Genomic DNA, 27232 nt, shown 5'->3' with positions numbered 1-27232 from the left:
TTAATAATTTATTCAAAAACAATGTAATTGGCCAACAGAAGTATATTTCATCTTGTCTCCCTATATTGTCTCTCCATCACCCCCAACCGGTCGCAGCAGATGGCCGCCCCCTCTTGAGCCTGGTTCTGCTGGAGGTTTCTTCCTGTTAAAAGGGAGTTTTTTCTCCCCACTGTCGCCTAGTGCTTGCTCAAAGGGGATCTTTTGATTGTTGGGTATTTTCCTGCTAATACTGTAGGGTTTTCACCTTACATTATAAAGCACCTTGAGGAGACTCTTGTTTTGCTGCGATGCTATATAATCTTAGATTTAACTGAATTTTAAAATCATCCATTATAGCATCAAAGTAAAACAAAATGAAATTTTAAGAAAATTGATTTACCATCAAATAAAAATCCTAATCTCAAACATATTCTGATTTTTCTTGTGTTTTATTGTGTTGTCAAGTATGAAAAAACAATGTTGCATTTGTGCACTCTGGTCATGAGTACTGGTATTGTATTAGAGCAGAATTTAGAGTAGAATTTGATAAAGGTGGTTTGGGTATGAGATGAACACAATTCATGAAACTATTAAATGTTGTTATTATAGACACTAAGTGAATATCTGTGGTAAGTTTAACAGTTTTCAGGGTTTTAGGCACATTTCTGCACATAGATTGGTCCAGAATGGAAAGTCTAAAGCAAAAAGCCTGAGTGAGGTGGACATTTTCATCATGGTCTCCAAGGCCTCCTTTGCGACTTGCCATTTTCTGTCCCTCTCCTCCTTGTTGCGGTTTCCTGGGTCCTCACCCTCCAAACTCCATGGACCTTTCAATTAATCTTTAGGAAATGAAAAATAATAGCAATTAAACAAAAAACACTTGGGAGGTTTAATGTGTTTATTTTAATTTGTTTTTCACCTGTTGTACATGTAGTGGAAAATGATTCTTTGCACAAACTGACAATGCTGAAAAAGCCTGGAGGTTGTGTTCTTTTGCAGGAAAAAATTAATGCTTTCTGAATTAGGGTCATGATCAACTTGTAATGCTTTTTAAATCTTGCTTGAGTCAATATTTACTCTCTTAAAATGCCGCACGCGGTTACTTTATATATGGGTGTTGTGCATTTTAAGAGAGTAAATAACGAGGCTAAATGTCCTTTCGCTTCCAGATACTGTATTTTACACCAACACGATGTGTATGTAAGAATTTATTAGCGGTTTAAGTCGGGAAGCCTGTGCGTGGGAGTTCAAAACACAGACAGTGCGCATGCGTGTGACGTGAAGTAGCGAACGCTTTGATCGCCTGACTGTGACGTAAGCGAACCGTCACAGTCAACTGAGCCTATATATAGAACCCGCCAGGACTCACAATCTACTTAGCGTTAAGTAAATGAGATGTACAGACCGCGATCTTCGCACTCTAGAATCTTAGATTTTCAAAGTCCTTCAAATAATTTTACTGAAACAGAAACGTCCACAATGGCTGAATTTCAGACTACAGGCTCTATCCCCATTATTCCCGAGCATATTTTACCAGCTATAACCAAGTGTTTCGATCAGTTCTCCCAGGTACAATGGGGAATGATTGAACAGGGAATCTGGGACTCTGATCTCCAAGCATTACTGGCTGATATGATAATCGAAATCATTCAGATAGTTTCTAGCGGCATCCTGAAATCTGCACTTCCCACACTTCAGGAGTTAATGACAGACGAATTGTCCCAAACAGGTATCAGCATACCTGTGGCAAAAATAGCTCCGTCGCTGGGAGACTCTCTTTCAACCAGCATTGGCATCGCTCTTAACATCCCCCATGAAAACTGTCAGTCCAGTAAGAAGCTGACAAAACTGATTGAATTGGAGATCTCAGAAAAGGTCGACTCAGCTGTGACTCTACTCTTGAACAACCCGGATTTACGGTCAGATCCTGCCGTTTATGTCAGTGGAAAAATGACAACCACAAAAAACCTTCGACGCATGGTCTCTCACGCAGCCTCGTGTTTGGAAAAATGTGCAGGTAAGCTAAGCAGCCAGTGCATGTCAAAGGGCGGCGCAGCTAGTTCCCCTAGCCCGTCTAATTCAGAGAGTACTGAATCAAAGATCTCTGAGAAGGCAATGGTTGTTGAGGAGGTGAGCAGCGCTCTCACCAAATGGAGCACAGACACAGGAATCACAGAGGACAATAAGGATGAAAATGACATGACGCCTGTAGAGATAAAAGAAAGTGAAACTGGAGAGATGGCGGAAAGTCGTTCCAGCACCACAGGTGAAGTGATCGTGGCTGATGTTGTCAGTGCAATACTTGACACTCTGAAGTATTCGAATGCCGAAGATGACACAGAAATAGAGAAGTGCACAGATGCTGAGACAGCTGAAAGTCTCCAGCGTCCCAGCACGCCAGCAGAAATAGCTGCAGCTGACATTGTAATCACAATAATTGATAATCTGCAGTCTTTTGATGGTGAAGATGTCACATCTAGTGAGAAATGTGACTCACGCGAATCTGCTTTTAATGTGCAGTTAAATATCCAAAAGGTGAAAAACTTTTTCACGTCATGCATCCCATCCAGAAAAAGCAATGACCAAAAGCTGCACAAAGACCACTTCTGCGCTTTTGCCAAAAAGCAGTTTTACAAAATGATCAGAGAGATAAAACACCTGGTGAAGAAAAACAAAAGGTTCTTCATCTGTCTCCACGAACCGGTCAAGTCTCTTGATGATCAGAGAGCAGATTGTATGGACAGCTACAGTTCTTTTTGTAGCTATGTAAACACACCAGTGATGGATAGCATGTTTAAGAGTTCTTCCCCAGTTGATTATAACACCATCAAACCTGTTCTTGAACAAATGTTTAATAAATTAAACGGGCCAGAACATTTGAACCGTATCTGGAACCCCCTGGAAAAGATAAAGGAAATTGAGATGTTTTCCAGGGAGTTGACAGATAAAGTGTATGACCATCTCCAGTCAACTGAAAGATATGTACTCCCTGTGATGCTATCAGGAAAATGTCTTTCAGACTCTGTCATCTCTAGGTCTGCAGAGCCAACAGATGAGTTACCCTTTTCGCCCGAGGTCCTCTATGTGACTGTAGAAGACTCAGTGCAAAAGTTTTTGCAAAACACTCTTCTGTGGTTAGAGAATGATGCTTTGGATCAAACTGTTCAAAGTGACAAGATTTCTGGTGCCGTGGGAGACATCCAGGATGTGATTTTAAGAGCACTGACTCCAACAGAGCAAAAAGAAAATGACAGACTGTCTGAACCAGAGTCACGTCCAGATTGTCCTCCCAAAAATGAAACAGTCTCCTGCGTGAGTGTACTAGAGCAGGGCCCACCCCCAGAAAACAGCCCTGAGCCTGAACCAATCACTGAAGCTGGGCTTACAGAAGCTCAAAGTCAGCCATCAACCTCTGAAAACTTACAGGAGGAGTCTGAGAAAATTGTCAGAGACTTCAGTAACTGTCTGTTAGATGAGCTCCTGGAGAAATGTCTTTTCGACACAAACTATCTGAATATAGAAAATTACGAAGCGATCACCAGGCGTCTTACAGATCTGCTTCTAGATAAGGTCAGAATCCCAGGATATCTGAGTGCTCTTAAAAATAACAAACGGCGGATGCTAAAGAAAATGAGTAAGGCCCTTATAAAGGAGCTTGACTCTGCAGATCAGTTTGTACATTCGGCTCTTACACCAGATGATTACACTTTTGATGAACTTTTTCTGGATCTCCTGGACATGATTATTGAGGTTGTACTCAATCCCCCACTGAAGTCTAAAATTACAAGGTTCTTTCGAGCAGTGGGAAAAGCTTTAATGAAGCCGTTTAGGAGCTGCTGTAGGGGCAGCAGCGATGACTAAAAGACCAGCTGCACCCCCCCCCCCCCCCCCCCCCACACACACACTACAATGCTTCTTTAAAGATCTCGAAGCATTTAATAATTTATTCAAAAACAATGTAATTGGCCAACAGAAGTATATTTCATCTTGTCTCCCTATATTGTCTCTCCATCACCCCCAACCGGTCGCAGCAGATGGCCGCCCCCTCTTGAGCCTGGTTCTGCTGGAGGTTTCTTCCTGTTAAAAGGGAGTTTTTTCTCCCCACTGTCGCCTAGTGCTTGCTCAAAGGGGATCTTTTGATTGTTGGGTATTTTCCTGCTAATACTGTAGGGTTTTCACCTTACATTATAAAGCACCTTGAGGAGACTCTTGTTTTGCTGCGATGCTATATAATCTTAGATTTAACTGAATTTTAAAATCATCCATTATAGCATCAAAGTAAAACAAAATGAAATTTTAAGAAAATTGATTTACCATCAAATAAAAATCCTAATCTCAAACATATTCTGATTTTTCTTGTGTTTTATTGTGTTGTCAAGTATGAAAAAACAATGTTGCATTTGTGCACTCTGGTCATGAGTACTGGTATTGTATTAGAGCAGAATTTAGAGTAGAATTTGATAAAGGTGGTTTGGGTATGAGATGAACACAATTCATGAAACTATTAAATGTTGTTATTATAGACACTAAGTGAATATCTGTGGTAAGTTTAACAGTTTTCAGGGTTTTAGGCACATTTCTGCACATAGATTGGTCCAGAATGGAAAGTCTAAAGCAAAAAGCCTGAGTGAGGTGGACATTTTCATCATGGTCTCCAAGGCCTCCTTTGCGACTTGCCATTTTCTGTCCCTCTCCTCCTTGTTGCGGTTTCCTGGGTCCTCACCCTCCAAACTCCATGGACCTTTCAATTAATCTTTAGGAAATGAAAAATAATAGCAATTAAACAAAAAACACTTGGGAGGTTTAATGTGTTTATTTTAATTTGTTTTTCACCTGTTGTACATGTAGTGGAAAATGATTCTTTGCACAAACTGACAATGCTGAAAAAGCCTGGAGGTTGTGTTCTTTTGCAGGAAAAAATTAATGCTTTCTGAATTAGGGTCATGATCAACTTGTAATGCTTTTTAAATCTTGCTTGAGTCAATACCTACTAGACTGCAGCACTCTAAACCTTCATTTGTGTAATTTAAAGTACCACATGGGTTGACACACTGAATCAAAACATTGATTTGAGGAGAAATGTACAGCTTTCACACACATACAATTCCACCTGACATAACTCTCACGTTATTTAATTTTTTTAAATCGCCTTTTAAAGTATTAACCTAAAACAACAAAAGGAACGGGAGGCAAATGTATATGCAATGAAGTGTCAATTCCATGTGCACGTAGCAGAAATACAGCTGGCCTGTAAACCTGGACCTGCATTTTAGCTGAGCCATATGTTCCAGTAACAGTTGAGGTCTTTCTTGAATGCAAGGTACATTTGGGGTGGTATGCACGCACAAATTAACTGATCCGCTGTACAAAAACCACTAAAAGATCCCGCCACATATCATTTTGGGGTGCAATAAGACACCACATGCACGTCTTTGTACCAGATCTCTTGATTCTACAAATGCTATGTGATCTGCTCTGTGATCTTTGAGAGTGACATCATAATGAAATGGCTGCAACCCTGCTTCTTAAACAAACTGACATAATGTGCTTTAAGTGACGCAAATTCTTGAAAAGCTCATGTTTAAAGCCTGTTTTAAAGTGTTTTATAGTGACACAGTTACATGGATGATTAATGCCTTTGACTTTTTTCTTTAACTTTATCAATAAAACAAGTGCAGCTTTCACTGACAGTACATCATGTGGTACTTTAACCTATGTACTATTTTCATCGGTTAATTTTGGAGTTGCTACAAACTTTGTAGCAACTCCAAAATTAACTGATAGGAAAAGTTTGTGTGTCTGTGTGCGTGGTTAAATTGTGGAGTGGATTAGCGGCTAAGGACGAACAATGTCCAAATATCCAGAAATTTAAATCAATGTGTAAACATATGATTTTCATGCAGTTCAAGGATGGGGCCAGTATTAAGCTACAGGACGCGTTTTCAATATAGATATGTCCAATGTGATAAGTTAGCATTGTTATACAACATATTACATACACTCAGCACGAAGCTACATAACTTGTCACAAAGCTCAAATCATGCCCAAGGTTCTTGAACATAACAACATGCTCACTGCACTCAGATGACCTCTACAGTCACCAGATCCCAGTCCAATAGAGCACCTTTGGAATGTCATGGAACAGATTTACATCACAGATGTGCAACAACCATGCGATGCGATCCTGTCAACAAGGAGAAAATTTCAAATTTTTCCAGCACCTTGTTGAATCCATGCTATGAAGAATAAAATCAGCAAAGGGATCCAACCCTGTACTAGCAAGGTGTACCTAATAGAGTGGCCAATGATTGCATTTATATAGATGGGATATGTTAAAGCAGATACGGACAAGATGAAATAATTCTGAGCAGACACATTAAGGATTACATACATGTATAAAGTGATTTATTTGGTGTCAGCTTTGAACATATTAAACACTTTATACTCATCAAATCAAAACATGTCTTCCTTTGCACAACAGAAGACACATGCGAAATGTATGTACATAATATTATGTAAAAACAATATTGTGGCATTTTATTAATTAACTTATCTGATTACACATCAAAAATAAAGCGTGCCTTTTCATTTCATTCCATTCAAAAACTAAAATGTTCATTAGGACAGTTTCAATAACATGAAATAAGCCATTTTATCATTTTTAATAACATTGTCTTGCAAATGGGAGCTGTTGGGGCACATGTACACAATTCGGTTTGAATAATTAGAGAAGAGCCCAACGTTCCAGTACCTATGAATAAATTAGAAGCACTGCGTACAATAATTGAAATTTACAAGAAGCTGTTGATCTTGACTGATGCAGCCGCCCCGAGCAGGTGATGCTGGGCAGGAGATAAGGCCTTTTTTCACTTCACTGCCAGCTAGATGCATAAATAAGTTGAGGTCACTGTTCTGTTAGCTCATAGTGGTTTGTATTGGTCCTCCTCTTGGTGCACTTGTATCTCTATTCATTGGAGAAAGTAATGACATCATAGTGGATGCCCTGTTGCTGCAGCTCTTCCAGTTGCTCAGGTGTAGCCTCAGTGTAGACTGTCTGGGTCTGTGTCATGGCTGCGTCTGCTACGGCTGCAGGAACAAAGATCAGAGTTCATACTTTTCAGCTTTATTTATACTGAAGCTAATATTAGAAATAAATTATATTTTGGCAAGTTTTAAACCTACTGATGATGTTTGTTTATCACTTTCAAAAATGTCTGCATTTAAGGAATTACTTACTGGCTTTCCTGAAGAAACCTTATCATATATTTGGGACAAAATTATAAGAAATTCATAAAATCCAAAAACTTGGAACTGAACATCAACTGAGCACTCTCATAAGAGCCAACCTGTGACAGCAGAGTGGGCAGCAGCCTCCAGATCTTCAGCATTCACGATTTGTTGATCAGAGCTGACAGGTAGGTACTGGATCTGACCATCGTGACTTACAGCAATCTACAAATAGAACAGAATAGAGTTTATTTCAAACGTGAAAATAACTGAGTTACAAGAACAAAAACTTTGTAAACACACACAAAAAAACCAAGATAAAGACATCAAGTTGTCATGAATATCTCTGAATCCCACACAATTATTATGCTTGAAAAGGAGTAGGATGAAGTTTACACTTATTTGTTCCCGCCCAATTTGCAAATCAATGTTCAGATAATATACATGTTTAACTATATACAAGTTTACACTCATATACAATACACACAAAACAGTTTGAGCTCACAAACCAAAATGACTAAATAATCTCTTTTATATTTGTTTTTAAATTTGAGTTATGTTTGGACATAATGACATTTCATTTGTCTATAAAGTTTGACTTAACTTTATAGACAATTCCATGTATATGATTGTGTATGATTCAGTTGCACTAGTTGTGAAGTTGCTCAATGTAACCAGTTAGATACTGGTTCCCATCACTTCAATTTAAAAATACAAAAGCTTCTAAATTTGGATGTACAGATGATTACACACTGAGAACAAGATTGTGAATACTTTATTGGATTTCTCCAAACAGCTCCCACTCCATCCTACACAGAGGTCCTTTCAGCATGTTTTAGATCTTAGACCTGTCTCACCTGTTGCTCCTGGACAATGGTTCTGTCATGTTCGTACTGGATTATCTGTCCGTCTGGCATCTGAGGGCCAGTCACAGAACCAGTTACAAATGAGACAGATATCCTCACTATTAAATACTGCATATATATGCACCGTTTAGGCAGTTAAACACTTACCTGTATGTGGTTGCCATCAGCTACTACTACATACTCTTGAGGAAGTAAGTGTTGAACTCCATCCTGTGAGATGATATACTGGACCTGAAAGTGGACATGGGACAAATAAGGTGAGATTAAATCTAACATTGATACTGATTATACAATACCACAAAGAAGCCTTAGGCACTTCCATGATTATTGTGTTCTATCACACACAAGACTATAAACCACCTCTGAGGCCCCAAATTTATCTTGATGCATGGAGCCAGAATCAGACCTTCTTTTTGTACAAACATTTTTTTTTTGCCTTTATTTTATAGGACAACAAAGCTTTTCAGACAGGTAAGTGGGGAAATATAATGGAGGAAGACACAAGGCAAAGGGCACTGGGTCAAAATTAAACCCTGAACCTCAACCAAGTGAGATAAACTGACACCCATGAGTCAAAAGCAAGGGTGGCCATACAAACACGTTATACAATAAGTTTAAGCAAAAAATATACATTAAAATACTTTAAAATCACGTTTCCTAAAATTTTAATCCATACGCATTTTACATGCACAGCGGTAGAATGATTAAAATGGAACTCACCTCAGTCACCTGGTTGTCTCCCGTCATCAGATGCTGGACCGTCTGACCGTCTATGGTGGTTATCTGCTGGATGTATGCACCTTCCTCCTGATTAATGCACATTTAAGGGTTCTTATTTATAAAATGTTTAGCAGTTACACGTGCAAAATCAATCCATTTTGGAGAGTACATTACATACATATAGGCTGTACTGTGTGAGAGCTGTTACCTGGTCTGACAGTGCTTGTTCCTGAGCTACAATGATGTGCTCCTGTCCTAGAGCCTGCAGCCGCTCGGGAGTGATCACTGCCTGATGTCCCTGCAGGGCTGATGTACACACACATACACACGTTAAAATATATTAACTTTGTGTTCATTTTTTATCTGTTTTACACTGAGGCCTCTGTTTATGGACTTTTGACCACTGACACCTTTACGTTTACTGTTATTATTACTTTTAAGCACAAACTGTAAGTCTTGGCTTGTATGATCCTGCGTTTCTTACACTGTAGTGTGGCTAATGCCTCCTCATCGCTGTTAACTATTATAGTTTGCTGAGACGCAGTAGTTCGACTTTTGCGAGCAGGATTATCCTGATTGTGAAGACGCTCCATGTGAAACTTCAGATGGCCATTGCGGTTAAACCTGAGTTAAAAAAAACAAAAATCACTCACATTAATAGCTGTTCTGTACCTCTAATGCCTAATGAATACAGATGTGTTAGATGCTCCCACCTTTGTCCACAAAGTTTGCAAGAAAATGGTTTCTCATTGGTGTGCGTCATCATGTGTCTGCGTAGGTCTTTCTTGTTCTTGGAGGCAAAGCTGCAGTTTGGACACTTGTGAGGACGCAGGTAGGAGTGCTGTCCCATGTGGGTCTAACACAAAACAGAACGTTAATCACAATTCAAAGGAGCAAAAGTTAGGAGATGTTTTTCAAATGTCATTAAAATGGCTCAGAGTATAAATGTCAAACTAAATGAATATGGGGGTGTACACCTCTCAATTATTGTTTTTTTCCCCCATTTATATTAATATGAAGCTGTTTATCAATTTTAATTGTCCTCACTGCCTCCAGTGGAAAAATCTAGCTAACGTTTGCCAACTTTCCACTGATAAATCTGGGGTTTGGAAGGACTCACCTTGACCTCAGGCCAGGAGGTGGAGGTGAAGTCACAGTCAGGACACTTAAAAGTATTGGCATCCACGTGCGCCCTCTTGTGGTTCTCCATGTCCGAGCGTCCATGGAAAGACTCCATGCAGATTCGACAGGAAAACCTCTTGGTAGTGAGACTGGGAGAGCCCACTGCAGAGGGAGAAGCTGGAGCTTCGCTGCTCAGCTAACGGAGAACAGACAACACAGTCAACGAGTGGAAGACAGAGATAGTAAATCTGTTTATGGTATAAACTACACTTGCTAGTTACCTCCACTTGTTGCAATACACCATCAGCCAGTGCTGATGTAAGATAATACTTGTCACTTTTCAAGCTCTCTGACCCAGAAACCTCTAAAGCTTGAGAAGGGCTAGACTCCACATTACTGAAAAGAAAGCAGTTTAATAAGATTAGAAACTGCTGAGACACCAAAATGTCCTTAATATGAAAGTAATCTCTTGCTTATGAAATATTTGAACATAAGCTACAAATTGGACTGTGTGTGCTATGTTACCTATATCCAGGACTACGGATTTCTTCAGCTGCCTGCTCCACCACACTGAAGTCCCCTCCCCCCTCATAGCCTTCAATGGCGATGTGGGTAAGCTCGCCTGTTTCAGAGGTGGCAGCCTCGTAGGCCTCTTGTAGCACTGTCTCGCCATTCTCAGAAACATGGAAGGTCAAGATCTTTTGGGCCTGACCGGACGCTGCTGTCACCGTGCTCCACGTTCCCTTCTCCAAAGCTTTTCCATCTGACTTCAGCACTGCTACCTGAGAAAAACAATCAAGATATATTTTACTGTTATTATTTTTTTGTTCGTTTATTTTATAGAATACAATGCTATCTTTCATGTAACCGTTCTGAAATTTTGATGAGCTGACCTGTAAGGAGTTCCCAACCAGCTCCCGTGCATTGCTCATATTCAGCAGTAGGTCCAGGGCATTCTGAGCAGATAGGTCGCTGGATTCAGCTGAGGAGAAGCACATGGAGAAAAGTTCAGAGCTTGTCATTCAGGTTATATATATAACACCATAAATATTTAATATGTTTTCAGAGAAATCCTTACTGACCTTGTTCATAGATGATCGTGGTGTTTCCCAAAGCGTCCTGGGACACTGAGGCGTTTTCCATGCCCTGCATGGCTTGCAGTGTTGCAGAATCCACAGTGACCTAATAAGATCATGTTAAAAAAAAGAAATAAAGACAGAAAGAAAAAATAAAACAAAAACTATGGTTATTCTTTAAGAGTAAATAATATTTCTAAATTTTGCAAATTGCTGAATTTTCATGCATATGGACATTTACAAATAAAAAAAACAACAACAATATACAATCTCATTATTTTGTTATTTTCATGTTTTTTTCCCTTCTCACCCCCCATTGGCATAAAAGTAACACAAGATAACAACAAATCAAACTTACAATAGTGTTCTGCAAGCTCTGTGTGTCTTCATGTTGCTGTTTCAACTCTTCTATTTGCTGCAGGGTGAAGAAAGGTCTGCGCCGCGTCTTTACAGGCTCTTCAGGGTGAGCCAAAGACCACTCTTCAAATGCCTCAGCGTGGCGACACTGCACATGAAGGCGCAGGTTCTTCCTGTGCTTAGTCATGAAGTGACACATATCACAGGAGAAAGGCTTCTCGCCTGGAGAAATTTAAAAAACACACAACATCAATAAGTGAATTCAATAGGTGAATTTAAACTCAAGCTGTTTAAATTTAGCGTTATTGTCTTTCTGCTGCACTGACCTGTGTGTTTGATGGCCAGATGGGAGACGAGAAACTCCTCTTTGGAAGTAGAGTATTTACAGTAGTCGCACTTAAAAGGCCTGTCGTTGGTGTGGGACAGCTGATGGTTGAGCAGCAGCTTCTTGTTGTCACAAGTGTAGTCACAAAACTCACATTTGAACCTGTCACATTAACACCAGAGGGGCATTAGTTATGATATCACACTCACACCTAAATTACTTATTCGACCAAAAACTATTAACTATTGTGATAGCCTTGTTTTTAAAAGAAGACGGACTGGTAGATGACAGAGTAAAAGAGGAGGAATAGAAGTCTGAGTACTGACTTGTTGTCCTCAAGACTCTGGATGTGGGTTAGGAGGTGCATTTTGAAAGTGTAACGCTTCTTGAAGGATTTTCCACACTGCAAAGACAGAAAGGCATCTTAAACAAGAAAGTAAGCAAACTTCCTAGTGGAAGAAGAAAGCAGGAGAGAATATTCATTAGTACTGGTGACACACCTCTGTGAGATAGTGAGATTACCCTCTTTTTTGTTTGTTTGAGTTGCCATATTTAATTTAAAATGATAAGAATATGAAAAGAATAGTTCTTGAACTGCATAATCCTCTTTCTGACCTTATCGCACATGTGTGGTTTCTCTGAGCTGTGGGTTTTTAAGTGCTGAGTAAGTCTCTTTTGCATGGGATACACCCTGTGACACACAGGGCAGGGGAACTCCGACGCCTTCGGCACCTGCAATAATCAGACTAAAAATCACAATGCTGACCTCTTACAGTAAGTAGCAACCAGCAAACAACAGAAACTGAAATTCTGTCAGATTATTTTGTAGAATTATTCTTAAACCACATATATGCCAATAAGTATTGTAGATGGCATTCAAATATAAATTCTTACCGACTCTGTCTTCCTTTTCCTGCAAGAGGAAAGAGAAATAATCAGTTATATCATCAACAGAAAACTTTATGAACATGTTCTTTTTCAGGAATAACTGAGTTTGACCACAGTTGCGACGCTCATACCGCTCTTTGTTGTGGACTGCCGAATGCCGAATAACATCTTTCTTGTACACGCTTGTGTAATCACACTCCTCACATTTGAATGGCTTGGTGCCCTCGTGGTTGAACATGTGCTCCTGTAAAAAAAAAATGTTTTAGGAAACTGTGGAAACATGCAAATAAACTGAGGTTAACTTGAGTGTGTTGTGATCTGTTTTATTGCAACTGACCTTGAGCGAGGACCAGCGCTTGCAGCGATAGTTGCACTGCAGGCACTTGAAGAGCTCCGGATCATTGCCTTCATGTGAGTCGATGTGGAAGCGCAGGTCTTCTAGAGTGAGGAAACGTGACCCACAGATGTAGCAGTTGTGAGGTCTCAGCAGTGGTTTGAGAGATTTGTAGTGCCGACTGGGAGATAACAAAGAGAAAGAAGAAATTAGTGCATTCTAAAATATTTTAATGGAATTTATAATAAAATGTTAAAAAGACTTACTTCCGATTCATATACTTCTTATATTTCTTGCGAAGGAAGCGCCGGGATGGTCTGCCACGTTTTCTTGGGAAGTACTCCACCTCCGTCCGTTGGTTGGATGAAGGATCTTTGTTCTCAGAGTCTGACTGGCTAATTACTGCCTCAGGTGCATCTCCATCAGTCACCGTGGGTGCACTATTGTCTAGGCCTGAAGAGCTTGCCTCTTCAGACTCATTAGCATCCGAACAAACCCTAGGCTTCTTAGCAATACTTTCTGCTTCTGCAACAAAAGCGGAAAAAGGAGAATATATTTGCCTAAGGTTTTGCATGTAGGCTCTCTAGGCTCGCAGTGATAGGCTGAAAACTCACCTTTGCTGCTGTAGCCTTCATCTACAACTGAGTACTTCCTTGGACGGCCAGCTTTACGTCGGGGACGCCCTTGAGGAGAAGAGGAGGAGGAAGTGGGAGTTGCTGACTTTTTCAGAATGGCAGGTGGTCTTCCTTTGGAATCTTCATCAGCTGGGTTGTAGTCGCTGTCCTCTGGAGACAGATTATTTTTAATCAGTGTGAGGGATAAGTGGAAATGACAGTGAGAGCTATGTGATTGAGTAAATGCTCATTAACAAGAAAAGTATTAATGTTATAATCTATTCAAAGACAGAAATTTGCATATTACATCTATGTCTTTTTCACTAACTTTCAGGATCATCAATAGCACCATCATCCACAACGTCATCCTCCTCTTCTTCTGCTGCTTGCTGGGACTCTGCAGCCTTCATCTTTGCTGCCTCCTCCCTCTCTGCCTTTTGACGGGCTAAGGTCTCACTTTTAGGAGGTCGTCCACGTTTACGCTTCTTTGGCATTTCCCCTAAAATTGTAAAAAAAAAAAAGAAAAAAAAGAAAAAAAAAAGAAAAAGACATTTTATCTATATACTACCAAGCTTGGTGAGATAACAATGTCATGGCTATTATTCTGCTAGCTTACCTGCAGGTTTGAAGTGTTTGTCTCTCATGTGGTTGATAAGAGTATCTTTGGAGGCACTCTTGTATGGACACATTTTACACTTGAACTGCTGCACGATCACTACCTCCATCATTTCCTCTAACTCAGCCAGGTTTGGTGGTCGTTCTCCAGAGCCTTCTGCTACAGTTGATGTCTCCATGTCCCTGCCGAGCCCAGCTTCATCCTGAGAGCCTTGGGGCTCCTCTTTGCTGGGTGAGCAGTGCTGGGCCAGCTCAGGTTCTGCATTAGAGGTATAGGTCCCACTGCTGCTGATGAATGGGCCCGGCTGGCTCTCGCTGCCTTCCAGTGCCTCTGGAAGCCCACCTGAACCTGCCGTGTCTGCCAGAGGATGGTCTGAAGAGGAACTGTCGTCAGTATAGAGAGAAGCCTCTGGGCCATTGCTGCTCTCCATATAACAGGAGTGCTGGGGCTGCTGTTGAGAGTGCTGTGGCTGATCTGGATCCTGGTTCTCATCATCATCTTCATCATCGTCGTCCTCCGCTTGGTAACGAGAACAACCTGGCTGCTCAGAGTCTGCAGCTACAACACATTCCCCACCATACTCAGCCGCATACTGACGACTTGTCTGAGTCCGGTGATCTGCACTACTGTCAATGTAACTGCGTGAATGATGTGGCCGCTCCCCGTCATCCACTGCACGCCCAGGATACCCAGCACTGCACTCCACCACATAGTGACTTCGGCTGGTAGGATTTGAGTCAGCTCCACTGCACCCCACATAACCAGGCAGATCCTGGTCACTGTTATTCCCACTATAGTCAGGGAAGCCTGAACGGGAGCGTGTCTGGTCAGGTTCCTCGCCTGAACACTCCACATAGGAAGATGAAGATTCCTCTGTCTGGTCTGGACCATCTGCACTGCAGTCCATGTACTGGGAGGGGTGGGAGTGCTGTGGCTGGTCAGGCTGGCTGCTGCTGTCTTCTAAGTAACCTGAATGTCCAGGCTGATCATCGGGCTGGTCAGGCTCAACATTGCCTTGCAGGTCTCTCTGGTCAAGACAGGTGGATGTGGGACCTTCGGCAAGAGCTTCTATTGCTATACGATTGGACAGGGCAGAAGATGACATCTGAGCTACCATAGGAGCACCTGCACCAATAAACAAGGAAATGATTAAAAAAATATTCCTGAACTTTGTTTAACTTTGTTGTCATCAGCCTAAACAGATTTTAAGTATAACAATATAAATGTATATTGCTTTAAAATATAAACACATTTCTAATGTAAAAATTATTTTGCTAGTGGATAAAGATCAAATTAAAGCATTCAATTCATACATACATGACATTTACAAGCACTGTAAACAAATATAAAACATATAAGAGTCATTTATCAGAATTATTATTTTAAATTATTCTGGCCAATTGAAAGATAGAATAGAATAGAATAGCCTTTATTGTCATTGTACAGAGTACAACGAAATTGGAGTGCCACTCCCTTGGTGCAAGTTTCAATAATAAATATAAATGTAAAATATAAAAAGTACAAAAAAAACAATCTAAGTACTGAAACAATAGTATGTACAATATATACAGGATAGCAGCATTAATATAATGACAGTATGAATAGCAGCATAATATAATGACAGTGACGGTATGGAATAGGTTCAATTGTTTTTGTGCTTATTTACTACGGTGATAGCTCTGGGAAAGAAGCTATCCCTGAATCTGTTTGTCCTGGTTTTATGTGACCTGTACCGTCGGCCTGACGGTAATAGTTCAAACAGTTGGTTGCTGGGGTGAGAGTGGTCCTTGATGATATTGCCAGCTCTGCTGAGGTACCGAGAGTTTGCAGTGACCTCCAGGCTGGGCAGAGAGCAGCCAGTGATCTTCTGGGCTGTGTTGATGACCCTCTGCAGTACTTTCCTGTCTGCAGCTGAGCACCCTGCATACCATGTTGTTATGCCGTACGTTAGGATGTTCTCTATGGTGGCTCTGTAAAATGTCACCAGCAGCCTCTCCTCCAGGTTGTTCCTCCTGAGCACTCTCAGAAAGTGGAGACGCTGCTGGGCCTTTTTAACCACCGCTGTAGTATTTGCAGTCCAGGAGAGGTCATCAGATATCTGCACGCCCAGAAACCTCATGGAGTGTACCCTCTCCACACAGCTCCCGTGAATGTAAAGTGGGGCCGGGTCTGCTCTGCCCTTCCTGAAGTCCAAGATAAGTTCTTTAGTTTTCGTGGTGTTCAGTTGGAGGTTGTTAACTGAACACCACTCAGTCAGTCTGTTGACCTCATCTCTGTAGTCCGACTCATCCCCCCTTGAGATGAGTCCAAGCACAGTGGTGTCATCCGCAAACTTTATGATGGTGTTTGAGAGATGGGTAGGGGAGCAGTCGGATGTGTAGAGCGTAAACAGGAGGGGACTCAAAACACATCCTTGTGGAGACCCGGTGCTGAGTGTGATGGTGCTGGACCGGTGGGGGCCGAGTCTGACAGACTGTGGTCTATTTGTCAGGAAGTCCTTGATCCAGAGGCAGATGGGGGTGGAGAGTCCCAGGTGAGACAGTTTCTGGACCAGGATCTCCGGGATGATATGATTGAATGCTGAGCTGAAGTCCAGAAAGAGCATTCTCACATAGCTTCCTCGGTGCTCCAGGTGACTCAGCGCAGTGTGGAGCGCTATGGTGATGGCGTCCTCGGTGGAACGATTTGTCCTGTAGGCAAATTGGTGGGGGTCCAGAGTGGGAGGCAGACCGGCCCTGATGTGCTGACAGACCAGTCTCTCAAAGCACTTCATCACTACAGGCGTAAGTGCCACAGGCCTGTAGTCATTTGGGCTGGCCACAGCTGTCTTCTTGGCGATGGGGATGATGGTGGAGGTTTTGAGGCAGGGCGGGACGGTGTTTGATGACAAGGAAAGGTTGAAGATTTTAGTGAAGACTCCGGTCAGTTTGTCAGCACATGCTCTGAGAACCTTTCCATGTATTCCATCAGGACCTGCCGCCTTCCTGGGATTCACTGACCTTAGAACACACCTCACTTGGTGCTCCCTAAGTGTTAGTGTGCCAGTGCTGGGGGCGGGTGGAAGTGGTGTGGCAGCTGAGGGCTTGGTCGTCTCAAAGCGGGCGAAGAAACGGTTTAGATCCTCAGCCAGTGAGGCATCAGTCCTAGATGTTGCCTGGTTATTGCTTCTGTAGTTGATAATGTGATTGATCCCCTGCCACATTTTTCTGGGGTCGTTGTCAGCAAAGTGATCTTCAATCCTCCTCCTATAGGCAGCCTTAGCTTTCCTGATGCCTCTACTCAGGTCTGCCCTGGCCGCCCTATACGCAGCCCTGTCCCCTGACTTGAAGGCAGTGTTGCGGCTTTTTAGGAGGGATTGCACTTCGCTATTCATCCAGGGTTTTTGATTTGGAAACACCCTGACCCTTTTGTTGACGGTGACATTGTCAACACAGTTCCTGATGTACGAGAGTACAGTGTCCGTGTACTCCTGGAGGTTGTGGCTGGAGAATAAATCCCATACAGTTGTTGAGAAGCAGTCCTGCAGTTGAGAAAGGGCTCCTTCAGGCCAGGTTTTTATTGTCTTTGTCTGGGGCTTTGTTTTTCTCATGATAAGAGAAAGATGATAAGTTAGCAGGAACACCCCACTTACCGTCATCTGGACCTTGTAGTATTAGATACTGGGTTGTTTCTGCACCCCCATCTTCTGCACTGGTCACAGCTATACAACCTAAAAGAAAAAGATATAAAATCTCATGCCATAAAGTTTTCAACATAAGACAAGTTCATCGTTCTCTTGTCAGGACATGATGGAAAACGAAGAGTCATTAAAAACATATACCATTCATGATATCGGGGCCGATGGTGGATTCTATGATCTTGTCAATGGCAGACCCCAGATCTGATGAGGTAGAAGCAGTTGAGTCAGAAACCATCATAGCCCCTTCAGAGACAGCACTCGAGTGGACCAGCACTTGAGCTGACTCAGACACAAGCACCGACTGAGTCACCGTGGAGACACTGGACACACTGGTGGACTGGGCCACTGAAGAGGAGTCTGGAAGATGGACCGATGAAACTCTGACATCTGTGCTAGAGCTTGTTTCTGGGATGAACACCTTAAGAGTGAGGGAAAGAAAGGATGACATCTGGAAACTTACAGATTAAAAAGCTACATTCATCGCTGTTGTTTTTTTTGTTTTATTTTGTTTTGTTTAACCACACTGTATTTTTAACTTACCACAAGTCCCTCCGAGCTCTGTCCAACATGGCAGTCAGACTCTGGGGCCTGTGCATGAGAAGCAGCAGCATCACTGCTGTCTGCAGACATCGCCTCTGATGACTCCATTCCCATGCCACTTTCAGATGGCTCCTCCATCCCTGAGGGACCTGCATCACTGCTGCTCTCCACCTCATTCTCCTCCAAATCCATAACTATCCACAAGAATTAAACAAAAAAAAATTAACCAAACCACTCCACCTATTTCTATTTTCCAAACAAAATAGATCTACACTACCATACTACTGTACTGTAAATCTAAGGTGTCATCTCTTAAACATACCTTGAATATCCATAAAAGTGCTGTATATATAGATATATGCAACTTGCACATAGTTTAAGTACGAAGGAAGATCACTATTTGTTTTTAAAATTTAGACACTCTAAGCTATGTTATATGGAGTTAAACAGCAACGTATTTCATAACTTTAAAACCAGTAAGACCTGCGGACATTAGGGGCTGAAAAAAAATTGTCTAACTTAATCAACTGTATTTAAGTAAGAGTGTATTTGCTGAATAAGGCTGTTGCAGTGGATCATAACTTGTATACTGCCTAACTCCTGTCAATCAGAGCCAACTCTAAATGACCTCTGAAGGTTTTGTGGTCACTTCTGTTTCCAAGGTCAGATTGAACTCTCTATAGTTTGCATTTAGTTGGAAAGACCAAACTGAGCAGTGCACACTAATAGTTTACTTAGGTGTAGTTCCGATAGATTGTCAGTTTTCATAAACTTTATACTTCTTTACTGGTTAGAGTTAAATATGACTTCATTTGTTATAGCAGACTATGTTCAGATCATGTGTACTGTAGTAGCTTTCCACTGCAGCAACCACTGCAGTGCTTGATATTGTTACAGTTTACTAAAAGGGATTACGTGCAAGTGAGTTTGTTTCTGAGCATTTACCCCAAAGCCTTTTGCTTCTGTTAACATCGTATCTTTTGACTCTTAATTTTTAGTAAATCTCATGAGTATCTTGATTCAGGGAAAGAAACTCTTGTGATTTTCACACTATCATAATTTGTTGAAGACCCAGGAACAAAGTTTTTTATAAACTTGCTCACGACCAAAACAGCTAACTGGCTAGCTTCATTATAGCTAACCAGCACTGCTGTTCGCTTAACGTCGGGCTTTTGTGGGGCTAACAACCGACACTTACAATCATAGAACTTGTGTTTGAGCAGCACAGTACAGTTATAACCTAAATGCTGCTGCTAAGTCGCCATATCGGGTGTTACGTGATGCAAAATAGCATGCGTTAGCCTTTTTTAAACGGGCCTAGCTGCCCTTCATCCTGCCTGCTCCGCGTCGCCATTTTATACCAACTAACCCACTTTTCCATTCAGGCATTCTGAAAGCTCTACTGGGGACCTCGAGGGCCTCCGCTGCGGCAGACCGCCCAAATTCTCTCCCTGAAGAAAATAAAAACAATTTCCATCTTCGGCAGGAGAATCGCAGCTCTTTTTTCTTACCGTATATTTTCGAGTAGTAGGGTGTCCTTTGGTGTGGAGGCGCTAATTCGAACAGAAGTTACTAACCGATAATTGTTGCTTCATTCTAGTCGGGCACCATGAGTATCTCCTCGCTTCCTGTCCGTGCAACCGGATCTTATTTATTGTTTTTATTCAAAACGGAGCTTTTTGTTTTAACCAGTCATAATATTTTTTTATTAACTTCAACATTTTATTTCTAATAATCACTTGACCGTTTTTCGTTGTTGCAAATATTCGTGAGATATTGCTATGTTTTTACTCATTGGGTGGACTATTGTTTTTAAGAGGAAGACGTATTACGTAATTGGGTGCGGAGTAATATGCGTACACACTAAACCTTTAAGTTTCAAAATGCAAACTAATTCATTTAAAGCGAAATGGTTAACCAACTTACTCAGTGTCAAAGATGTGATTTGGAACACATTTCTAAAACATGTTTTACCATGTTTGATGGGTTAGGTTACATTTTTGCTTAAATGTGATTATAAAACAGAAGCTACCTGTGAAATGTTCTAGTTTTCATAAACAAGCTCTTCTAGTGTGGAATCTTGTATGCAAGCATAATGTCTCTCCAACCAGTCAAATGGAATAAATTACCAATACTGATTTGTGATGGCAGTGTCACTAAAAAGCAATATTCCTATAAAGGACAAACACTGACCCTCGATATTAATTATTCTTGTTGTGTGTGTGTCAAAATGTTTTGGAATGATGTACAGCAATATATTGGACAAAAACCGAGGAAATGATAATTACAAACCTAACATACTTCATTCAATTTTTGCTGCTTGTAGGAAAATTTCATATTCATAAATCAGATATGCTCCAAATCAAGTATTGACCACTTCTGTCAATACTTCTACTTCTGCAGCTTCTTCGGTGTTACTATTGGTCTCTTGAAATTCTCCCTGACCAGTTTTCATCTTTGAATTAATTTTAAGGGGGTCATTCAGTTCTTTGCAATGTCAGTGTTGTCCCATATTTTCTCCGGCCTTATTTTTGTATTTTTATTTTTGTAGTAACTGATACTTTTCACCAGTGAGATCCCTTTGATGCTTTGTAAGCTCTTTACAAAACATGACTTTTCTTACAACTGAGTAAATGCCAAGAAAATCCTCCCAGGGCAGCTGAACTTTAATTGGGGTTAATCTGAGTCTTGATGGGGGGGGGGCGTGTTTACTCAAGACACTTCAACCAAGCATTACTTGAAGGGTGTCTACACTTATGCAATAAGCTCATTGTATTGTTTAGTTTTTTAAAAAATATTTTTTCCTGTAACATATTTGTTTGTTTTTTAAAATTGAATTGTTTGGTTTATATGTCACATTAAAGGTAAGAAAGGTTTTGAAATGATTTATTGTGCTCTTATTTTTTCTGGCATTTTAACACAAGTGTGTACACTTTTCACTGTGTATGTTTTAGCTGTCTTGAATTGTCTTCAAAGCATTTCAGTGTGTTTTTAGTGAATGATTAATACTGCTCACAGGGTTAAATTGTTTTCACAGAAAGTTTATTGCATTGATAGGCAAGACTTTGATAGAAACATTTAGGGATACAGCAACATATTAATATCGATTGATATCAGCCTCATTGACTTCCACTGGCCTATCACAAACAAGATGGCAATCACTGATACTAGTTCATGATATCTCTTGTATCACATCAATTTTGATGGCTAAACAGATTAATATTCAAAGATAAAGTAATGAACTGTTATTTTTAACAATGGCAGTTCTTTGTTTTCTTTGCACAAAGGGTGAATAAATAATAAACCAATACAATCAAAACAAAAACATCGGCTATTGGCAAACTTCAAATTTTGATCATATCAGTATCAGTAAAGAAAATATTTGGTGCATCCCTACAAAATGTATTAAACCTCTTAAATAATTTATGTGTAGGAGACATACCTTGTCTTCCAGTGCAAGTAATTGGCTCTGAAGCCATTTTCAGAAAAACACACACAATAATCGTACAAAACAAATAAGTTTGAGACAAAAATAATATTAATGTTAGATATTGCTATAAATATCAAAATAATCTAATACTGTTAATAGTCTGAGCCTGTCAGACATGGTAATTATTTTGCAGCTCCGGGGTCTGAGCCAGAGCGCTGTTAAGAATAATTACGTTTCTGTTATAGGCCACCATAACCATCAGTTCACAGACAATCAGACTGAGGGAAGGCAGTGCCAAACATTGCAATTTGCTCTAGTGTACTGGGACTTTGGCACATTTTTAGGCCGGCGCTACATGTTTTATAACCAGTATGACTGAAAGACAATTATTCACATCCCAGAAAGCACGTAAATCAGCACAGCAGGTGCTACACAAAAACACTGTCACATTCTGCCAGACAGCAGCTGGGAGAAATGGGTACCACCACATTACAACTCCCAGCTCAGTATGTGTGTATTCAGTAGCGGGTGTCTGATGAGCACTTGAGCAGGTCATATTTGACATAGCCAACACGGTCCACCTGCCTGCGGGAATTCATACGCCAGTAGAAGCGATCCCGGCAGAAATAAGTGTGACCTATAAGGAAAATAATGAAGTTAATATAAATTAAAGCAAACACCCTAAAGTGCTCTACTGCTGTTTTTTCTGATGTTTTGGGGGGTTTTTCCCCCTTAAACTTAAGAGAAAATTTACATTTTGTAGTTTATTTACCTTGGTACTGGAATACATCATGAGCATCACTGGGGATACCACCAAAGACAACATCAGTAAACTTTGGATAGCCCTTGTCGATTGTCTGGGCCTTCACATCCAGCCTGTTTAGATCAAACAAAACAAAGAGAGAAAATGTCATTAAAATGGCAAAAAAGTAGCAGTTTTCTCTTAAATTCAGGACTGTAAAGGCTGAGTTTTAACCTACCTCCAGAAGTTCTCCCCACTGAAGAGCAGAACTTTGCCTTTCCCCCTCTGCAGAGCTCCCTCCACTTTCTGAATGTTGTTGGGCAGGCCTAGTTTCTCAATGCTGCGGGGACCCAGAACATTCTGCCCTGTGTAAACCCAGAATCTGCTCCCTGTAAACAATAAAATGATCATTATTAGACCTGTTGGCTAATACAGGCTGTTAAACATTGCATGAGGGTTCGTTACCTGAGAAGAAGTACAATTTCTTGGTCAGACTGTCCTCAAAGGCAGAGTCGATGACAGCTGGAAGAGCAGGCCACTTGTTAGAAATAGAAAAGGGCCCTGCATTGCTGCTCCCGGACATCTTCCAGTAATGTCTATAAAATTGACACACAAAATTTAACATTTCATGTGCTTGGAAATCTTGTTTTTACTTGTTTGGAAAAGAAGAATGCAATAAAGTAGGATGAGTAAGCTGCTCACCCATCCTTGAAGAAATGTAGTTCTCCTTGAATCACAGTGATGGTGTCAAATGTGTCCTGCTTGCAGGCATCTTTGGTTGGATCCACAGGTACTGCAGTAGTGGTGGTGGTGGGATCAGTGGGCTCAGCGGTAGGCGGTTTGGGGCTAGGTGGGGTGGGCACAGGGCCAGTTCTACTTCCTGAAAAAATATATCATTTCATGAGAGATATTGCTGTGAAGTTAGGGACATTAACACTTTAATGCCGCATGCTAAGAAGAAACTCTTACCATAGAGATACTGAATTCCGCTAATGTCATCGCTATGCAAGGAGAAGTCTTCAGCATAGCTGTACATGGGGTACATGAGAGCTTCTCTAATGTTGGAGTGATCCAGGCCAAGAGCATGTCCAAATTCGTGGGCAGCCACCAGGAACAGACTATAACCTGTGACAAATATATTAAATATTATTAATGATTAATGATTCATTTTAACCTCCACTTTTTTTCTGCCTTGTGTTTGTTGCTCACCCTGGTCAGGACAGAAGCCCCATTTCTGGTCATCATCATAGCTGTCAGTGGTGCTGCACCACAGCTTGCCATCTCCTCGTCCCTCACTTGTGCATGAGTGATACTCCTTACCCAGGAACACAAAGGGGAAGTGGCAGGGATCTCCCTCAGAATTTCCACCAATTACAGCTATATCTGGATAAACAGAGACATAACAGCAGCAGTTAAACAAAAATAACAAGGCACTGTGGCAGCACTGCACTGCATTTATGTGTTGTGGTTTATGTGTTCCCTCACCACGACTGGGACAGAATCCATATTTCTTATCCTGGTCAAAGTTGCCTGTGGTGGCACACCAGCGGTAACCATCACTGCGGCCCTCTGTGGTACAGCTGTCATACTCCTCCCCCAGAAAGGTGAAAGGGAAAACACATGGAGCTCCACCAGCATTTCCATCAAAAGTGTATAGAACTGTTAGGATGAAAAGAGAATAGAAGTCAGCATGTCACAAAAGCAAATCCGCTTATCTGGGTGACCTGTGACATGTGATTTGCCTTGGAGAATACAGTGTCAAGCTTACGTTCACTTGGGCAGAAGCCATATTTCTTGTCCTTGTCGTAGTCAGCTGTGGTGGAACACCATGGCAGATTGTCTGTGCGGCCCTGTGTGGTGCAGGTGGAGTAAGATTTGCCCTCAAAGCTGAAGGGAAAGTGGCACGTGGCGCCATTCGCATTTCCAAAGTGAGTCTTCACAACTATATAGACAGAAGAGACCGGACATTTAATTACATTTAAAGTGAACACTAGGGGGAGACAAATGCTTGTTGCCGGTGTTTCTAATTACCTGCTCCTTTCCCCAAGGTCCAGAACTCATCATCGTCGAAGTGGGCGTCTCCCTGAATACCCTCACCAGGGGGGTAGGCATGGGCTAGAAGGCCATCCTTACCATCAAATGGGTAGGGGTCTCCGTGGTCTGAATAGAAATGTGCACTTCACATTAGTGTTTGGTTTTCTATGCAACTATGTTGCGTCAGCGCGCATAAAACAAATCAAACGACCATCGTAAAGCACATTACCCTTTTTCCCAAACGATATCATGATGTCAGCCGTGCCGTCATAGAGACGGGTAAAAGTCAGAGGGGTCACATCACTCCACACCTTAAACGCTCTGGCAAAAGCATCGTCAATGATAGCGCTATCCATGTCTGGGGAATAGTTAAGGATCCTGTGGAGGAGATAAAATAACATACACAGTCAGAACTTCGTTGCACAGTCCGCCCCTTACATAGTGAACTCAGTGACTTTTTTTTTCTTGCTCACCTATAAGTAACATCTTTGTGGTCCCACTTGAGGTCTCCTGCAAAGGTTTGATAGTTGGCCACATCAGGAACTCCGCAGCGAGGTTTTTTCATAGCATCCAGGGTTTCTTTATCCAGCACCCCAGTCTCCTCCAGCCCCAGCTGATTCTGCATCCTCTTCAGAGCCTTGGAGGTGGACACCATAGACTGGAAGCCACTGCGTTCCACAGTATTCATGTAGCCGAAGTTCTTTAGGTAATTCTGGAAGGAGAACACGACAAACCAACATTACTGTGTTACTGTTACAATCCTTCTGCAGAAATTAACTTTATCTGTATTTACACTGTCTTTCTGCATAGCTTGGTTAAATATCCCACTTATGCAATTTTATTCTGTCTGAATAAAATAGCCCTCATACTTACTTCTGCCAGCTCCGAATCAGTCATGTTTTTGGGAATGTCTCCTGGAAAGGTGACAAAGACGGACTTCAGGGGAAGGCTCCATCCGTTTTGTGTGCTTATGCCCAAAAGTAAACACACAAGTAAAGTACAGCATCTCATGGTGAGATCTACTGTAGGCTGGCGCAAAATATAACAAAAATATTTACTAAGAGTTTGCAGTCAGCAAGGACTCAGACCAAAAGAAACAAACTAAAAAAAAAAAGCCAAAATGATTCTCCTCTGATGTTGGATTTTGCTGCAGCTTTGGCTCCCTTCTTCGTTTTGACTGGAGGCTCTTGCTGTAGTCTTGCTGTGATGTGCTGCTGGTTAAGGGTTAGGGAACCTTGTATTTATACATCAAAAAACTCTTAGTCACCTGACCTTATTCCCCTCCCACACAAAAACCGCATCCCTCCTACATACATTTTGGCAAACTGCATTAGTTGAATGAACATAGGGACTTTCCAAATATCCACTTTTAGCTTTACATATAACAGCTAATGAGTGACTGACCTAATGTAGTTTTGGGTAGATTTGTCAGACTGGAAATGAGTGTTACTGAATGACTACCTGGCAATGGCTGATAAGACCAATTTTGGTAAACAGCAATGCTTGTTTTGTGTTTTGATTAAAATAAACAAATAATGTATGATGCCAGATACCCACAAAAATAATTAGGAAATGATGAAGTACTTTGAAAGTTTTATGTGTTTTCAGCCATTCAAAAAGCACCAAAAAAAACCCAAAAACACCATAAAAACCATTCAGGAAATAACAAAAGAGATTAACATCATTAAACAAAAAAAATAAACAAAAGGTTAAATTTGAACAGTGAAGTTGTTTTTTTAAAAAAAAATTTGTATTTTTAAAGCATAACACACTCATCGTGTCATCATGGGACTCAGCTAGACACTTCTGTTATTTCTGCTCAAATTATTGATATAAAAAGATTTCTGCTTCCACTTTTTTCATAAATACAACTTGTTTCCTCTTTTTGTTAAGTTTTGAAACCAAAGGAAACATGAAACTAGGTCAAGCCAGACGCAGGATCGCATTGAAAACTTGGAAAGAAAATGTTGCTTTGTTAAGGCAGTAACCTAATGATTTCTTGTATTTGCTGCATTAAGCATTAGTATGTATCATCATAAATGGTAACAATGAAATCAGCACACACTCACATTTACTTCCTTTGCAGTTTACATTTTTGCAGTTCAGATTTTTGGGAACTAACTGCTTCATCATTGCCTGCCAACTACTGGTGCAACATCTTCAATTGCTTTATCCCCAGAATGACTCAATTCATTAGCAATTACTAACATGTCCTATTTGGCAAGAAGCACTGCGTCAAATGTTTTTGTATTTTTCCCATAAAGTTCTCATGCACGCATTGATTTCATAACAATTTGAGACATCACTGAAAAACACATAAACACAGATATGACTTAAGGAAAACTTGTTTTTTAATCTTTAATCTTTAGAGAATGCCAACTATGTGTACTGCTGTGTGAATGTTGAACCATGAAATGTTGATATTTTGGGAGATGTGAATATCAAGGTGGGAGAGGATGTGTCTCAGCCAGCATGCCATGACTCACTTGTTCTCACATGAATGGTCAAGACTACAGATATGGGGCTTTTTGTCAGTGAACACATCCTTTCTACTGTGCAAACATGTTTACTTAGTACCTTCACAGATGCAGGAAAATAAACAACTCGTTTTGCAGAGTCAAAATGTCTTGTGTAAAAAGCAGAGAGGGTATGTCTTGTCCAAGAACTTGAGAATAATGTTTTA

The 27232-nt window shown here is 41.0% G+C and overlaps 2 protein-coding genes across 4 annotated transcripts; both read right to left on the bottom strand.

The window, feature by feature from the left end:
• Positions 1–6367: 6367 nt before the first annotated feature.
• Positions 6368–21029, bottom strand: LOC308407832 (zinc finger protein 335-like). Of its 3 annotated transcripts, none has more exons than XM_080899733.1 (28): positions 19855–21029; positions 18344–18537; positions 17945–18221; positions 17756–17833; positions 14125–15249; positions 13837–14007; positions 13509–13679; positions 13161–13419; positions 12898–13075; positions 12692–12804; positions 12567–12585; positions 12288–12404; positions 11999–12075; positions 11674–11834; positions 11349–11569; positions 10997–11096; positions 10808–10896; positions 10440–10696; positions 10196–10310; positions 9913–10110; positions 9506–9648; positions 9277–9416; positions 9001–9098; positions 8793–8879; positions 8220–8303; positions 8064–8123; positions 7326–7431; positions 6368–7065 (listed from the first exon to the last, which is right to left on the bottom strand). In XM_080899733.1, the coding sequence occupies exons 2-28, from the start codon at positions 18533–18535 to the stop codon at positions 6944–6946; spliced, it is 4758 nt and encodes a 1585-aa protein (XP_080755859.1). In that variant the 5' UTR covers positions 18536–18537; positions 19855–21029; the 3' UTR covers positions 6368–6943. The 3 variants fall into 3 exon arrangements, with proteins under 3 accessions (XP_080755859.1, XP_080755861.1, XP_080755860.1); XM_080899735.1 differs by lacking the exon at positions 19855–21029 and adding an exon at positions 19542–19706; XM_080899734.1 differs by lacking the exon at positions 19855–21029 and adding an exon at positions 19289–19531.
• Positions 21030–21381: 352 nt separating this feature from the next.
• mmp9 (matrix metallopeptidase 9) lies at positions 21382–25744 on the bottom strand. Its single transcript, XM_080899064.1, has 13 exons — positions 25423–25744; positions 25023–25261; positions 24779–24927; positions 24547–24675; positions 24284–24457; positions 24001–24174; positions 23725–23898; positions 23485–23640; positions 23218–23395; positions 22981–23111; positions 22754–22904; positions 22546–22649; positions 21382–22410 (listed from the first exon to the last, which is right to left on the bottom strand). The coding sequence occupies exons 1-13, from the start codon at positions 25558–25560 to the stop codon at positions 22292–22294; spliced, it is 2016 nt and encodes a 671-aa protein (XP_080755190.1). The 5' UTR covers positions 25561–25744; the 3' UTR covers positions 21382–22291.
• Between the last annotated feature and the right edge of the window lie 1488 nt (positions 25745–27232).

Source organism: Rhamphochromis sp. 'chilingali' (genome assembly GCF_963969265.1).
Source record: "Rhamphochromis sp. 'chilingali' genome assembly, chromosome: 12".
NCBI classification, from domain to species: domain Eukaryota; kingdom Metazoa; phylum Chordata; class Actinopteri; order Cichliformes; family Cichlidae; genus Rhamphochromis; species Rhamphochromis sp. 'chilingali'.
This window is presented reverse-complemented; position numbering and strand designations above follow the sequence as displayed.